We start from the raw sequence: 18,299 nt of genomic DNA on the forward strand, positions 1-18,299 counted from the left end.
AATTATTTAAAGAAGTTCGTTCTATTTATTACACTAATAATACAGCTGTCATTATTCAGCGGACTTCAAAAAATAATAAGCGTTTCACCACTGAAAACGAATATGTCTTGTTTTAGAGTACTCGTTACCCGCAAATACATGTTCATGATACAACAATAGGTCTCCTAATACTAATGAATGTAAATTAAACAGACAACAACAGATACGTTGAGAAAGCTTGAGTTAATGCATTGCACAGTATGCCTGTCAGATTTTTAATTATTTTCTTTCATAAACGACGGTAGGTATATTGTCATACACAATACATCTGAATTTGGAAGGACTGGCGAATAGTGTTTGCGGACTGGCAGTTGAGAAACACTGCTCTACAAGAGAATGTAAAATGGTAAGTTAAGCTCGGTTTCGGGACGTAGCAGAAATTTTCCCCCGTAGGAATAAAGAAAATTTTTAAATATACTTTTCACAGATAGTTCACATCTGATATACAATAAACTATTTTATATTTTTTGTAATAAAGGAATAATGAAAAGTTACCAAATTTTTATTGCATTCTTTCACTTATTTTTCCTTGTTTCACGCATTTTTGTGTATAAAGAGAGAAATGAAAAATATAAAGACGCATGCGCAAATTACATGGCATGCATGTAAAAGAAACAATAAAGCATGCATGTAAAAAAGAAGTCTGAAAAAGGACATGCGTTTTAAGTGTTTAGTTTCAAGTTTAAATTCTTTTTGATAAAACTAAATTAATATTCATATTTCTTTCAATGCTATCTTTCAGTACTCTTTCTGTTAAATATACAAAGATATCATAAAATCAGTTAGGCAGGAAATATTTATTAACAGAAAATTTTTTGCAAATCCTAACACATCTTTACTTTCTTATTGGTGGTATAATAACACCTAATGCAGAATAACTGCAGTAAACTTAGATATATTATGATAACTATAAAAATAATCTGAATTTCTACAATATGGATAAACGATAAAATACGAAAGGTAAAGCTTTCTCTGTGTTCCCTAATTGAATAACAAATAAAAATAACTTAAATATAATTTTTTTAAATGCTTGTTTTCCAGGTCAAGTTAAGCATTTGTCATAAAAAATTGCACATGTTCGTGTCTTATCTTTTCCTTGTAAGCCCAGACATCAAGAACATCCGCAGCAAAATTAAAATTTTCAGGTATTTCAAAATTCCAACTGATTCTTGCCTTTTCATAACTATCGAAACATGTCCTTGATATAGTCGATGAACTTCGAAACTTAAATGCTTCTATATTAAATGCGAAACTGTAAGGCTACCGTTGTATACATTTTCTAAGACTTAAAATGTGGTATAGTAGATGTATCATGGTATCTTAAATTCCCCCTTGAAGAATTTGACACAACTGGTTTATCTTCTTCTCAAAAGTTCATTGTCACGTGCCAACAATAATATTTCGACTCATTCATTCGCCAATGCGATAACAGGAATGACCTTAAGCAGCATTTTGGAGACTGATTTTCTCTGTCTTAATAGAGAAAGCATTTAGCTACATATATATGGCACTGACGAAATGAAGATCAATAACACACTACTTTGATAGTTTACATTTCATTATAACATCATTTATGCAGAAAGAAATCACAATAACAGTTATCTCTATTGCATCAAAAAATAAAATAAATCTATTTTTTATTATGACTATTGTTAAAAAATAGAAATTGAATTCAGTACACTTCGTGAAAGTCTAAAAGAAGAAGTAGAAAAGTTTATAGGTACAATGAAAGTGCACCAAGTTTTGTGGGCCAGAGCAGAATCTAATGTTCTGTGTTTCAGAAGATTAAGTTGTTTCTTGTGTATGCCAACTGATATTTCTTCACACAGATATCATAAAGGAGTCCTATTAGTAGCTCCTGATCAACCTGGATGTTCCAACATAAATCAGTCTAAATCCTCTTTTAAGAGACTGAAAGTTAACGATGTCTGTTCTGACACAGATGACGAAATTCCTAGCAAAATTCTGAAAATGGATGAATGCAATACAATGAAATTACCTTTGACAGAAGTTAGCTTAATAAATGCACATGTGGTTGCAAAATTCACAGGGCGGAAAAAAACGCATCACTTTATAGGGATGATTTTAGAAGAAGATGACTGTCAACAGGGTGGAAGCAAAATGTATCATGGTGACTATGTATCATGTCTAAAAATGCAGAAAATACCTTTTCATTTCTATTTCAAAGAGACTTATCTTGGGTTTACTCTAGAGATATAAAACAAGTTTTTACCCGTTGAAAGGCCATGGAAGCAGCTAAGGCAGGCTTTGACCAATTTAGCCAATGTAGGATACTTATAATCATTTGTGAAATCATCTTTTAAATTAAAAACTTTAGACCAATATTTATCAATTGTACACTTGACTTGATTTCCACTTTCATCAGATGTGTAAAGCATTTCTTTGGTGATATCAATATCACTCTGGTATAACCTTATTTCAGTTTCTACTTTTGACTTTTCATTATCACTAAAAATATGGGACATAAAAGATGATAATTTTTCAAAAGCTAATATTGTACTGGTTTTACTTCTTAGCTCTGGATCTAATGCTGTAAAACTAATTAGATATGAATTTTTAAGGGGTAATTTCTGTTTCATATGCTGTGCTGTATTAGTATAAGCTTTCATCAGAGAAATTTGGAATTCTTTTGCTATTGGATGATTTTTTGATAATTTCTTCAGGAGAGTGGAAGCTTCTGCACCAGTAAATATTACTTTGCCAGGTAGATGGAATTCTGGATTTGTGACATCAACCTTTAATAAATCATTATAAGATGTGCACTCTATATTTTCTGGCTTCATAAAAAAAGAGAAAAATTTTGCCATCAATTTATAAATACTGGAATGTATTAAGTAAAGCATTGGTTTTTTTTTTTTTCAAATAATTTAATATATGTGTTGAACTCTAGTAATACTGCTGAATATAATGCCATATGCAATAAAGTTTTGTTTTGCATAACAAATAACCCATTTAGTATTCTTTTTTTTCGAGCTAAAGCATCCTTTGTGAGTTGTTGGGAATGCAAGCAAAAATACACCCCTTCAACAATTTTTTTTCTGAGCTGCAGAAATATTTCTTTTATTGTATACAGTTTCAACATAAGAAAAATAATCCCCTTTATCAGTTTTATCCAAGTAGTGAAAATAAAATGCAATAAGAGCATCCCACAGACCTTTGATTCTTTCTAAAACACATAAAATGTACACCCACCTATGGTCTGGTCTCTTCAAGGGCTTAAGTTTTTTAATGACAAGGGATTCACAGATTTTGAAAAAATTTTCTCTTTTACTGCAGCTTTTCATATCAAAATAGATGTCATCAAACAAATCTTCTAAGTATTTATCAAAACATGAAGCAATTTTTTTTTTGCACAGTTATTAGCTGTGTGACATGTGTCACCATCAATATTTAATAAGTGGGGTGCTTTGTTTGATCGTAGTCTGGTTTCAACACCCTTTTTTTTTCCACGCATGGTGTTACACGAGTCCATTAATACACTAATTAAGTTTGCCCATGGAATATTATTATCTTCAATAGTATTAATAACTGCTTTAAAAACAGCTTCTGAATTGCAAGATTCCATCTTTAGAGATGCAAAATGATGAACTACAACTTCATTTTGATTGTTGTCATAAAACTGCACCAATATTGCCAGTATACTTTCTTGAGCATTGCTAGTACTTTCATCCAAATTTAGAGAAAATGGAGTCTCCTTTAAAGTTTTAATGATATTTTCCTTAATAGTTTTTGCGAGCCCATATTTCATCTTATAACATGCAGTAGTCCTAGACATTTCCAACGAGTTTAGTGCCGTCTGATCGCGGCTCAACTGTTTGCAGAGTTCAATTAAATTGGGAGCTACATTGAAAGAAAGGGAATTCTCGGCGATAAACGAAGTTATTAATACCTCTTGGCGTGCTTTTTTTGTCACTATATCCAATGGCCGAGCATCAGTCTCCAGCAAGTCATCAGTATTTTTTGAATTAGCATAATTACTTAAAGTCATTGAATGTCTAATGCACTTTGAATATTTTATGTGTGTCACAGTTTTAGAATGATTTGTGAAAGCCTTGAATCCTTCTCCACCATACTTCAGCAGTGAGTTACAAAAAACACAATATGCTTGTCCAGCAACATTTATTTTCTTGCACCATGTGCTGATGGTATCCCCATTACCATATCTCCGTTCAATCCAATTCCACCTAAATGCATTCCAGACACCTTCTTCTAATTGTATAATATCACTATTTATATCGAGAAATTTCATAGTGAAATTCTCTTGCGTACATAAATAAAAAAATATTTCAATAAACGAAACGAAAAATTTACACGTGCATCAATAAACGAAACGAAAATTTTACACAGCGGAGAAAAAAAGTTGAGAAGCAATCAATGACAAATAGCCAATACAGCGAATGCCACAAGTCTTCTCTACTTATTGGCGCCACGCCAGGAGAGTTAAGACCTTCGAACCCAGAGTCACGCGATCGCACATCTGGTCGAACAAAGTCTCTCCCTTTTTTTTCTGCCGCGCCTACTTGCCGAAAAGAATCCAGAAGAGAATGTCCGAGAACCGGGGGAACGAGTCGTAACTCGCAATAAGGAAAGAACAAAAAAGTTTTTTCCCCCTTTTCACGCATTATCACTGCCTTTGGAGAAAGAAAGGAAAAGTTTTCACCACACACACTGACCTTGCGTTTTCTTCTTTCAAAGCAAACAAAATTACCCAGATCAAAATAAATAATTCATTATTATTCCTACTTTCTTTCGAACGACGATCCCCGAAATTTCCGGGTATCGAAGTTCAAAATCCCCGGAATTCTGGGGTTTCCCCGGAGCACAAACACCCCTATATCTAAGTCATTCTCTCTACTAAATGACTTGTCACATTCCTTGCACAAATGAGACTTTTGTCTTGTGTTAATAAGCATATATGTGTACTCTTTTAACTAAATGATGTCTTACATACTTCACACATATAATATTCTGTCTTACGTAAATAAGCATATGTATATTTAAATTAACCTTTCGATTAAATGACTTGTTGCATACCTTGCACATGAGGCTTTTCTTCAATCCTGAATATGCATATGGTTATTTAAAGTACTCTTTTGACTAAATGTATTACATACTTCACACATATAAGGTTAATTTCTCATGTGAATAACCCTATGCGTATTTAAGGGACACTTCTGAATAAATGACTTGTTACATACCTCATACACATAAGGCTTTTCTCCAGTTTGAATACACACATGCATATTTAAAGTACCGTTTTGACTTAATGATGACTTATCTCAGACGAAATACGGTTTCTTTCTTGTGTAAATAAAATTATGCATATTTACATCAACCTTTTGACTAAATGACTTGTGGCATACCTCATGAGGCTTTTCAGTAGTGTGAATATGAATATGGATATTTAAAGTGCTCTTTTAACTAAATGATGTCTTACATAATTCACACGTGGTTTCTGTCATGTGTGAATAAGCATATGCTTATTTAAGCGAGCCTTTCGATTAAATGACTTGTTGCATACCTCACACATATGAGGCTTTTCGCCTGTGTGAATCAGCATATGCCTATTTAAAGTATTCTTTTGACTAAATGATGTCATGCAAACTTCACACATATGAGTTTTCTGTCTTGTGTGAATAAGCATATGTTTATTTAAGCCACCCTTTTGATTAAATGACTTGTTGCATACCTCGCACACATAAGGCTTTTCACCTGTGTGAATCAGCATATGTGTATTCAAAGTATTCTTTCTAGCAAATGATGTCTTACATACTTCACACATATAAGGTTTCTGTCTTGTGTGTATAAGCGTATGTCTATCTAAGTCACCCTTTCGATTAAATGACTTGTTGCACACCTCGCAGACATAAGGCTTTTCTGCAGTGTGAATACGCATATGGATATTTAAAGTACTCTTTTGACTAAATGATGTCTTACATACTTCACACATATAAGGTTTTTGTCTTGTGTGAATAAGTATATGTCTATTTAAGCCACCTTTTAGATTAAATGACTTGTTGCATACCTCGCACACATAGGGCCTTTCTCCTGTGTGAAAAAGCATATGGCTAATTAAAGTATTCTTTTGACTAAATGATGTCTTGCAAACTTCACACATATAAGGTTTCCGTCCTGTGTGTATAAACATATGTCTATTTAAGTTACCCTTTTGATTAAATGACTTGTTGCATACCTCACACACATGACTGTTTTCTCTGTGAATAAGCATATTCTTATTTAAGTAATTCTTTTGACTAAAGGACTTTTCACATATCTCACAAAAATGAGACGGCTCTTCTCCTGAGTGAATATGTATATGCATATTTAAAGTACTCTTTTGGCTAAATGATGACTTACATACTTCATACACATAAGGTTTCTGTCTGGTGTGAATAAGCATATATATAAGTTACCCTTTTAAAAGAGATGTATTGTTACATACCTCAAGCACACAAGGTTTCTCTTCTGTGTGAATAAGCATACGTATACTTGAAGTACTCTTTCAAGAAAACCATTTCTTATATATATTACATAGATGAGTTTCCTTTCCTGTATGAAATGCAACAGTTATATTTAAACAGTTTTTTACTTTAAATGTTTGGTAATATACCTATCATTACCAGATTTCAAATACAGATAATACAGGACATTTTACTAAAAACTAATTGCAGTATTAAAAATAATAATAAACAAGTCAGCTATGCAGTCTTGCTTTCCGTATGAAAACAAATACTGGTATGGAGAGATTTAGGAAATGACATTTCAAGAAAGTGCATCAACAAAAAACAGGAAATTAATTTGCATATATTCTGGGTTTTTCCTATGCACAGGTAGATGAGACTATACAGTGCTAACAGAATTGCTCATCAAGATTCTTCATTTTATCCAAAAATACTAATGAATTTCTAGTCAATGAAAACATTTTTAAGGTTTCACAAAATTACCCTCTTACTCAATAAATTAAAAATTTGTTCTATTTTTAAAATAACTTATGATGGATGTTTTTCCGTCCACGATGCAGCTTCGCATTTAAATGTAAAACCAAAATTGTCCAAGTGAATCTTAGTTACACTATAACATGTTTAAGATGTACAAGGATGACGATTTTGTTGTGTTAATAAATATATTATACTTAAAAATCCTGCTTATTTCAAATGCTTAGTCGCTTTCACACAAATTGTTTTCTCCTATATGTTTATCCACGAGCTTTTCAAAATGACTCACCGCATATGACATTTCTGTCCGATATGAAGAAGCATATTCACATTTAATTTAATTATGATATACTATATATATGTCATACCTTTTCTCTGCAGACAAGCATACATATATTCATAACACTTTTTTTTACATCCCTTGTTACATTTAGTTTCTTCACTATATGACACACTTCGCTGAAAACTAATCTGCTGCGTTTCCCTCAAATATTATTTCTTTCTCACAGTTCAGCACAGTTGGCATTCCTCTTTGACCCAGTGATATAAAAGCCAGAATGTTATTTAAGGACTCTGAAATGGCACTGTAAACGGTAATCAAAGTAGAGTTCTAATTACGAATTCATATAGTGATATTCTACCAAGTTCTTCCCGCCAAGTTATTCCACTTGACAAAGTAGAAAAAAAAATTTGTCTTGTTATGCACTAAGCCTACGTCTTTTTGCCACTGGGCGAAAAATCAAAGCTATTAAAAAACTGAAATTTTTTCTGTAATATTGAGCGATATTTGTAATTTTATGCCACCTGTTTATACTGAATTTCGTTTCGTTTTGTTATTTTTTTATTTATGAGTAGAATAGTCTTTGTGCCACCGGTTTAGATCAAACTTCGTTTTGTTTTGTTAGTTTTTATTTATGTGTAGAAGAATATTGTAGATTAAAAAAATTAAAAGGAAAAATTTACTTTCTTTAATGATGAACTTAAAAAATATTTTTTACAGCACTAATTTTTTTAGTCTTTTGAAGTTTATTATTAGTTTATAATTTTATACTTGGCAACAATTGGTGACAAAAAAAAGTAATACACTTTTTTAACTGACGCCGCTCTAATGAAAAAGTACCTTCTTCGCAATCGCTATAAATTTCTAAATTAAAAAAATCAATAAATTAATTTTAGTGACCACATCTTGCATCGTAAACACACAACTTGCAGAGATTCCTGTTCATAACCCATGTGACTACATTTTTCCTCTTTTTCTCTTGTGGAATGTATTAACTTTGTGAACATTGCCAACAAAATATGCCTGAAAAGGAATATTGAGAGGAATAAATTGGCAACATGCTTATGTTTTTGTTGTGAGCGCATTGGTCGTACTGAGAATTTTGTGGTTAAAAATGTGTTAATGGGTGTCAGTATGTTATTTTGTTCGATGTTTTTTTTTTTTTTTTTTTTTTTTGACCTGATCATATTTTAGCTGTTTGAGTATTGAATTTGCCATCGGTTGAGAATTATATCCCTAAAATAATTTTAATCTTATTATAATTTCCCTTTTGACAGAAGGAGTTAAGAAATATGTGTGAGAACAATCAGTATGTAACTCCTGGCTCTGAAGAATTGAGCCAAAATTTATATAATTACAACATTACGAAAATGATACTGAATGTTATTGTGAGTTTTTTGTGATATCTGAAATTTAAAATTAAAACATGTTACCTTCGTGTGGTTTCTTTAAGAACATTTTATGTCCGTATGCGAAAGCTGGTCTTTGTCTTCGGCCCCATTGTCATTACAAGCATGAAAAATCAGGTTTGTATTTTTATTTCCTTTCAAAATGATATTATTTGATTTATAACTTTCAGTGGTAATGTATAAACTATGTGCTTCCATTCTGCTGTGATTGAATTCTGGTATTTTTTAAGCATGATTTTGATCTTAAAAATGTTAGGAATACTGTTTGATTTCTCATAAAAATGCTTATTCTACGAATTCTAAAAGTGTAAACTTCTAGAAATATAAAAAATTATTTGTTTTTCTTCATATGATATATTTATTTGGAGTAGTGACTTTCGAAAACCCAACAGTACACAAATATGATATGGCTCATATACTATTTAGGTTCTAAAATCAGTTAATTTCAAAATTTCTTCTGTTTTTAAAATTCTGTGTTTTGGATGTCATCTTCAGTATATTGCTTTGAGACAGCTGTATAGGGTTTCCTTCTTCAGAAATATATATAGATAGATAAATTCAGGTTCTGTGTTTCTGAAAGGACTTTTGAGTCCATATAAACAAGTCAACATTATTTCTTGAAAGTAATAAACCAGGTGATAAGTGTTTTCCTAAAAGAGTGCTTTGCCTAATGTCTGCTAGCAATAATCTTATCAGAACATCAACACATCAGTAGTCTGATTTTGAAACCACATGGAATAAATGTTTTTGTTATGAACACTATGTAATATTTCAGAGCAACCATCTAAACCAGGAATTCCCGACCTTTTTCTTACTTTGACTCTTTTTAAAGGAATGGTTTTACTCATACATTTTATATTTTTGTCTGTATTGTACAGTTTACAACATAATCATAATACAAATAATTGCAGATAAGTAACTGAACGATAACAATTAGATTAAGAATATGAACAAATGTTTTTAAAAAATTGTTTATTAGTTTTATGTTTAATTATTTTTGCATTATTATTTTTAATTTTACAAGTATAAAAAAGCTTTCAGAAATAAAATCACACACTTTTGTGCTGCACTAGATGTATTTATGCAGTTTTTTTAATATTTGGCATAAAATTTCTTAATTCCGTTTTTAAATCATGTTGTTCAAAAATATTCAGTCTGTTTCTCAATCCCATTCTAGCTGTTTGTTCTTCATATTTTTTATATTATTTTTGGTACAACTCTGATATACGCCCTAATTTCACCAAATGTGGCGATATGTGTTCTGCGCTGGTTTTTGGCGCGATTGCGTGTTGTATGCCAACCCTGTTGACGTTGAAAAATCTTTCGCTGAAGTTCGTAGGTTCCCGTCATGCTTTGTGTCTGAGAAGCTAGGAGGGGAAGATTTAATGATGAAAATTGTTGAATTGAAGTTCGGCATAAGGAAATATCATCGTGGACATCCTGTTGAGGGGCAATGGGTATTTGGAGGTGTGGAAAGAAGGTATGGGAGATTATTGCTGTTTGTTCTTCATATTTTTTTATATTATTAAACAGAAGAAATATGAGCCATATCATATTTGTGATTATTTGTTATTTTATTTAACCATAGTATGAATTTTCTGGATAGTGTGTCTGACTGTCATATAAATACGATAGTGATTACGTGGCGGTATGTTAAAGGCGGTATGAAATTGGTATTTCTGTTGTTCGAAAAAGCATTAATGGTAAGTGCATTCTATTTTATTCTTGTTCGGTACTTTTCCGTTTCGCCGGCGCAAATCTCGGCAAGCAGACTTTATTGGCGACAACATACAGTATACACATAAAAAATTTTAGTTCTAAGAATTCTTTTTTTTTTTTTTTGAAGGCATAAACATTTTAATATCGCTTAAAACTTTATGAAAAGCCAATAAATAAAGACAATAAATTTGTAAAAAGACATTAATTTAAGAATTTACTATGCTTTCATGGTTCAACATCCTAATTCGCCGGTTCATATCACGTGACTCCAAGCGATCTCATCTCACGTAAACTACTCTACAAAAATCTAATGCTCTCCGTAATTATCTACATTAATTTCAAGTTAAATCTTAATTTGGAACACAAGTTTAAATGCAAGAAATATTTCAATGCGTACGAATAGCTTCAGAAATTATGTAAAACTGCAGTGCTTTACTTCGCTAATGCATTCTCATTAGAATTGATGAATTTAACCCTTGACTTTTCTTTTCTATATTTTCGGCTTCGGGTAAGCGCTGTGATTGCATCCTAATTGACCTAATTACCGAAAATGGCTTTAGACATAAAACTGAACTATCTGATAAAAATTCTATGTAATTATATGCCAGTATTGAAAGAAACAATCAATCTGATAAGAAAAAGCTGCGACTTGTTTTGAAAATGAGGCGTAAAAGGTTACCAGCAGGAATATTCCGTTTGGCATCGGTTGTACCATTATTGGCAACTTTATCGCTTGCGCCGGCAAAACGGAAAAGTACCTCTTGTTCTTATTTTGTAGAATGTTATGTTCATTGTTGTTTTAGTATGAAGTTCTGTTGTTATTGTTGTTTTTTGAATTTTTTGAAATTTATTTTAGTTATTTTGTTGATTAGTGCGTACCATCTGAATTGTGCAATTCGTAGATTTTTTTTAAAGTTGAAACAGAACGCTGTGTACATGGTATTCTTTGAAATTTATTGTTGTTATGTTAATTTATTAAAGCGAGGTGTGCGTAGTTTGTAGATTCGTTCATTGCCTACATTGTTAAATTCGTAGATGCTTTTTTAAGTTAAAACATGTCGCTGTGTGCATGGATTCTCGTCAAATATTTTTGGTTAGAAACTTTACGTTTTTGCTATCTAAATTTTTTGTTTTTGTTTCGGATTTTTAGCTAAATTGTGTGTTTAAAACGTAGTTTTTGCATGTGCGAAAACTGCGTTTTTGGAGACATTTTAGGCTAAAAGTTCAAAATGTAGACAAAAAATTTAGATAGTAATATGGCAGCGTGAAGTTTCTCACCAAAAATATTTGGCGACTTGAGGGCACATATCAGAGTAGTTCCAAAATGTTTAGTAAATACTATGAAGAAAATTGGTTACATTATTTATAGTTCATAATTAATAGAAAATAAATCATTTCTTAGCTTATCAGAATTTATTTTTAACACATTTATAAACAGTACTAATTTAAACAAACATACCATTATGATTTCAATAACTATGAAATAGAAAATCCAAATCTGTGTCTTTGATGGTCTAGTAGATTGGACATCTCGTTTACTACAATTCAGCAGGGTGCTGACTCAACTATGGCAGATCTTTTAAAACGACAAAATCAAAGAAACAATCAGAGTAGTTCCTTATTTTCTTGTGTTCTTGCATTTTACTTTTGGAACTACTCTGTCGCCAAATTTCTCGCCAAACATTTTTGGCAAGAAACTCCACGCTGCCATATTGCTATCTAAATTTTTTGTCTACATTTCGAACTTTAAGCCAAAAATGTCTCCAAAATACGGTTTTCGCGAATGCAAAAACCACGTTTTGAACACACAATTTAAGCTAAAAATCCAAAATAAAAACAAAAAATTTAGATAGCAAAACCTTAAAGTTTCTAACCAAAATTATTTGACAAGAGTCCATGTGCACAGCGATATGTTTTAACTTAAAAAAAACATCTACGAATGCCATAATCTAGGCAATGAACGAATCTACGAACTATGCACACCTCGCTTTAATAAATTAACATAACAAATTTCAAACAATACCATGTACACAGCGTCCTGTTTCAACTTGATCTACGAATTGCACAATTTAGGCAACAAACGAATCTACGAACTACGCACACCTCACTTTGATAAATTAATATAACAACAAGAAATTTCAAAGAATACCATGTATAAAGCGTTCTGTTTCAACTTTAAAAAAACATCTACAAATTGCACAATTCAGACGGTATGCACTAATCAACAAAATAACTAAAATAAATTTCAAACAATTAAAAAAAAAACAATAACGACAAAAATTCATACTAAAAAAACAATGAACATAACATTCTACAAAATAAGAACAAGAATAAAATAAAATGCACTTGCCATGAATTAATGCTTTTTCGAACAGCAGAAGACAGCCAGACACACTATCCAGAAAATTCATACTACGGTTCACAAATAAATAAAATAGCAAATAATCACAAATCCCTACTTCTATCATGCACAGCCACTAAAAATAATCTCATAGACCCTCTTTCCACACCTCCAAATATCCACTGCCCCTCAATAGGATGGCCACGACGATTTTTCCTTTTGCCGAACTTCAATACAACAACTTCCACCATTTTATCCCCTTAGCTACTCAAACACAGAGCATGACGCGAACCAAGGAACTCCAGCAAAAGATTTTTCAACGTCATTAGGGTTGCCATACAACACGCAATCGCACCGAAAACCAGCGCAGAACCCATTTTATGCGAGTTCTTCCTTACTACATAATGCTGGTAAAAATATAAAATATATTTACGGGGGTGTCCCTTGGTGTTTTTTGGCAGAACATGGACACCAAGTTTGTGTAATTCTTTGACTTGTTATTTTCGTTTTCTGGAGCAGCAATTCTATTGCCAAAAATAGCTGGTAGACAAATAACAGTTTAAAGAATTGCACAAACTTGGTATCCATATACACATCGACCTATTTTCACTTAAAAAAACATCATCGATTAAGCACAAACTTTGACTTTGTCCATGTATACGTCGATCTATATTCACTAAAAAAGTCAAAAGAGCAGCTAATAAAAATATCTAATCTCAATAAACTACATTTTAAATCAAATAATGCAATAACATAAAAAAAGAAATTCATCTTAGCACTACACGAAGGAAATATCCACCTATCTTATTTGCGAATTTCCGTGTCTTCAGTGTCAAACAAAATTCCTTAACAGCATCCAAAAACTTCCTAAAATTATCTAAACTAGAATCTGTATACTAGCGTGGCCACATAAATTCACAAAAATAAGAGTCAAAACTATCCTCCGTTGTGCCGGTGTCCTGAGGCGTTCGACCATGCACATTTCCTTCGTACAAACAGGACACTTACAATGGCTACTAAGTAAACCTTCATTTACACACCAGTCAATTAATATACTTTTTTTTCTCTTTCATTCCAAATCATACAGAAATTCAAATTAATCTTGCTACATTCAGCCATTTTACTGTGTAAACCACAAAATAATCAACGTACTTTTTATTCAACACACAAACAAGCATTACAAATCTTTTCCCATTATTCAAATTCACCGACGTCATAATAGGGTTTCGATAACATTCAACTACCTAGGTTACCTAGGTTACCATAAATGAAACAACTTGGCGATACAGTCAAAAGTCGTTAATTCGGACACCCATGATCCGGACCTCAAAGCTACAAACTTTCTGCGCATGCGCGTAAGACCTTTACGACTGTGAATATGCGTGTTCGCAGGCTCAAAATACGTTTACGCATGCGCGTTTAATGTATAACGGACGGTATAAGCTAAGCTAAAATTATCTAATTCAGTTAATGTTGCAGATTGTGTTGTTCCTTAATCTTCGAATTGGATCCGGCTTATTATTTTTTGCAGATTGTTAGAGCAATTTTATAAAAGTAAACTTGAACTTTCGATTATGTCAAATAGAATTTCCGATATATATTTACTAATATGTAAAGTGTCTACAAAGCGAAAGTATGTTTTGAAGTCTATTAAACAAAAAGTGGAATTGTTGCAAAAAATGGATAAAGGCATATCCTTTGTTTATCTAACCATTCCGAAATCTGTTTATCAATTTCACGCTGCTCTGCGGCGCGCAATGAATTGGAAGTTGATCTATCAGCACTATCCTTATCTTCAGGGCAGATATTTTTATTTTATTTGGCTTATAATTCCTTACTAAATGTTATTTGGCTTATAATTCCTTACTAAATGTAGTATTTCATCTCGATGTATTCCGTCTTTGATATGATTTAAATCAAATTCCTCGTCGTCATAATTCGCTTTCGATAGCGAAGAAAGTAAAGTAAACAAATAAATATTAAGCTTTTTTTTTTTTTGTGTGTGTGTGTGTGTAAATTTTGATATTCTTTAGATCATAATTGTTCTTTATTTCATAAATTAGCATGCCATCTTACCAGATTTAAACTGATGATCTGTAATCCGGAATCGCCGAAGTTCCGATGAGTCCGGATTAACGACTTTTGACTGTATATGAAACAATGATTTGACAATCCAAAAGGTACCCTATAATATAGACTGCCCTATAAATGTTATAATTAAGAAAAATTTAAATAATGTCACGCAGTCACATAAATACGTTTGTGGGTAAAAGTATAGTTTAGGCTACCCCCTTGGCGATCTTTGGCGGTACATGGCTACCGATTTTGTACCCTATAATATAGACTGCCCTATAAATGTTATAATTAAGAAAAATTTAAATAATGTCACGCTGTCACATAAATACGTTTGTGGGTAAAAGTATAGTTTAGGGTACCCCCTTGGCGATTTTTGGCGGTACATGGCTACCGATTTTGTGCAGTTTTTTGACTCGTTATTTTGGCATGCGATTTTTGGGCCAAAAATCGCCGCTACATAAATCCAAAATAACAAAACAAACAATTGCACAAACTCTGTATCCATGTACACGTCAACTTATTTTCACTTAAAAAAAATTCCCCGAATTGCACAAAAATGGCATTGCACACTCCTTTGACTTTATCCATGTACACGTCGACCTATTTTCACTTTAAAAAAAATCCCAGAATTGCACAAAAATGGCATTGCGCTCTCTTTTAACTTTATCCATGTACACGTCGACCTATTTTCACTTAAAAAAATTCCCAGAAATGCACAAACTTGCATTGCGCACTCCTTGCATTGCGCAAAAAGTGAAAGGAGCACCAAATTCTACAATATAGGCAAACAAAAAATACATAATCTCAATAAAATACATTTTAAACCAAACAGTAAAATAACATAAAAAAGGAAAAGCATGTTATACATTTAAACACTACCAAAAGCAAATATTCACTTACCATGATTTTCGAGTTCGCTTCGTACATCCAGAGCCACTTAAAAATCAAATTATCAATCATACGCAAATGACTTTTTTCAAACCAGGTTCTCTTTCTGATCAAACACTTCACATAGTGACCATCTGAACCTTTCTTCCTACAAACTCCTTCAAATCCATCTAAACAATTTTTACATTCGACTAGACGCATATCCTTCCTACATACAGGGTGCTGTAACTTATGATCTTTTTTCTTATTCTTATTATTTACATTTAACAACATTGATAAGTGAAATTTTGCTTACCTTTCTTAATAAATATCCAGGAAAGCTTGGAATTCCTTTTCATTTTTATCACACAGAAGCTTTATTTACAGCTATGTAAAAGAATTGTATGCTTACATTAGAACATTCATCATGTTTTTTTTTTGGTTGCCACTACATCTATCTCAAAAATCCGCAATGCGGTAAGAAAAATATAACAAGCTAAAAGTAAAAAACGCTGCGCCCTCTCGTGGCCAGCTACATTAACTGTAACATCCTCCCCCTCGATGAACTCTTGGTTCATCAAAGGATTGGATTCTGAAGTTATCTTAAACACTAAATGTTTTTAATGTTCTACAAGTTTAAATGTTCATAGATGCAGTGTTCGCAATTTAAGTTCATTGTATTCAGTTCAAAGAGTTCAAGTCATTTCTAATGGGTACAATAACTGCACAGGACGACGAAGATGAGTTCCATTAGCTAAACGGACAGTGCAAGCCCTTATTTTCCCATCTCGTCCTGGATGACACTCCTGTACAACTCCCATCTTCCATAATAATCTTGGTAATTTTTCTTCATGTACTAGAACTACAGAGCCTTTCAAAAGATCTGTTATGGCATTACCTCTTTGAATTTGTTTCACGTTTCTAATTTCAAGTAAGTATTCTCTTTTCCATCTTTTCCAAAACTCTTCTAATAACCTTAGCCGGTATTTGTATCGCCTTGTTAAATTTTCTTTAGTTGAATCAGGTTCAAGAATTTTGCCAGATGGTAAAGATGTCAGTCTTCGTCCAACTAGAAAATGAGCTGGCGTCAGCGGTTCTGGTTCTCTAACTTCTCTATAAACATAAGTCAGTGGACGCAAATTCAATATCGCCTCAATTTCAATTAAAACTGTTTCCAGCTCTTCATCCTTTGTACTCATAGGACCAGCAAAATCAAGCCCTACAACTTCGAAGGGATTTGCCTCTGTTATTCTTTCGATTGGTAAAGGAGCGATATCCTGACTTAGTGGCTTAGCTTTAAATCTGTAGCAAATCACACACTTGTTAATATTACTCTTTACACGCTGTCAACCCTTAAGTATTCAAAATTTTTCCCTAATTTGAGTTAAAGTTTCAGCTACACCACCGTGTGCTTGCGTTTCGTGACAATCTTTAATGATATGATCTGTGAAATGAGACTTCTCAGGTAGTATTGCTGGGTATGTTTGATTATAGCTTAACTCAGCATTTTGAAGCCTTCCTTCTACTCTGAGTATTCCATTTGAGTCTACAAATGGATTTAATGTAAATATTTTCGAACTATGTATGCTTTGTTTCATCTTTAATTTCCTTATTTCTTCTCTAAAATTTTCTTCCTGAGTTTTCTTGATCCAGAAATTCTCTGCTTCATTCATCTCTTCAGCCTTAACAGGTCCAGTTCTTCTTAGTTTTGGGTTTTTCAAAATATTGATAAATCTGAAAACATAAGATGTTATTCTATATACCTTTTTTATGTCACTGAAATTCTCGATAGGAATGATAGGTTCGCTGTTTTCAACAATACAGTTTGCGGTTAAGATTTCTTGCTTCTTTCCTTTACGTTTCTCAGAATTTGTTATTTTATCATCTTCCTTAAAATTTCTCGAAGATCTGGGCCAAACGTTGTTGTCTTTGACAAGCCAAGGTGGGCCATACCACCACAGCTCATTTTTTGAAAGGGTTTCTACCTTCTGTCCTCTCGTCAATAAGTCCGAAGGATTCTCATGGCTGGGACAATAATTCCACCAATCTGGATCAGTTTTCTCTTGTATTTCTAGACACCTATTTCGTACAAATTGTTTCCATTTTGTCGGATCAGCCTTGACCCAATGTAATACAATTTCTGAATCTATCCACATATAAATTTTCATTTCTATGTTTTTCAACAAATGTCGGATGTATGTGATGAGTCGAGCTCCTATGACTGCTCCTAAAAGCTCCAGTCGAGGTAACGTAACCCTTTTTATGGGAGCAACTCTTGCTTTGGACATAACAAATGATGTTTTTGTTAACTCGTTTTCATTGTATCTCAAATATACACCGGCACCATATCCCTTTTGGCTATTATCTGTAAAACAGTGCAATTGAATATTCGGCAGATTTCCTTTTGACAGATTGTTGAAATAATGTCTTGGAATTTCAACATTTTTTAATTTAGGAATTTCATTATACCAGGTTTTAAATCAATTCTGCAATTCTTGATCAAGTGGTGCATCCCATTGGTAACCTCTTTGCCAACATTCTTGCATCATCATTTTAGCTGCAACAACAAAGGGAGATATGAAACCGATAGGATCGTATAGTTCGCCCGCAAC

The 18,299-nt window shown here is 32.6% G+C and overlaps 1 protein-coding gene across 1 annotated transcript in view; it reads left to right on the forward strand.

Annotated features, from left to right (window-relative positions):
• Positions 1 to 8,102: 8,102 nt before the first annotated feature.
• The window catches only part of LOC118191845 (RNA exonuclease 1 homolog), an 82,656-nt gene continuing 72,459 nt past the window's right edge, over positions 8,103 to 18,299 (forward strand). The window contains exon 1 of the mRNA XM_035362702.2: positions 8,103 to 8,801. Within this exon, the coding sequence (XP_035218593.1) occupies positions 8,702 to 8,801 (100 nt within the window). The 5' untranslated portion in view covers positions 8,103 to 8,701. The remainder of the gene's footprint in view (positions 8,802 to 18,299) is intronic.

The sequence above is a fragment of the Stegodyphus dumicola genome, chromosome 3, assembly GCF_044657685.1.
Source record: "Stegodyphus dumicola isolate Sdum_Otavi_A_Nest chromosome 3, ASM4465768v1".
Taxonomy (NCBI): domain Eukaryota; kingdom Metazoa; phylum Arthropoda; class Arachnida; order Araneae; family Eresidae; genus Stegodyphus; species Stegodyphus dumicola.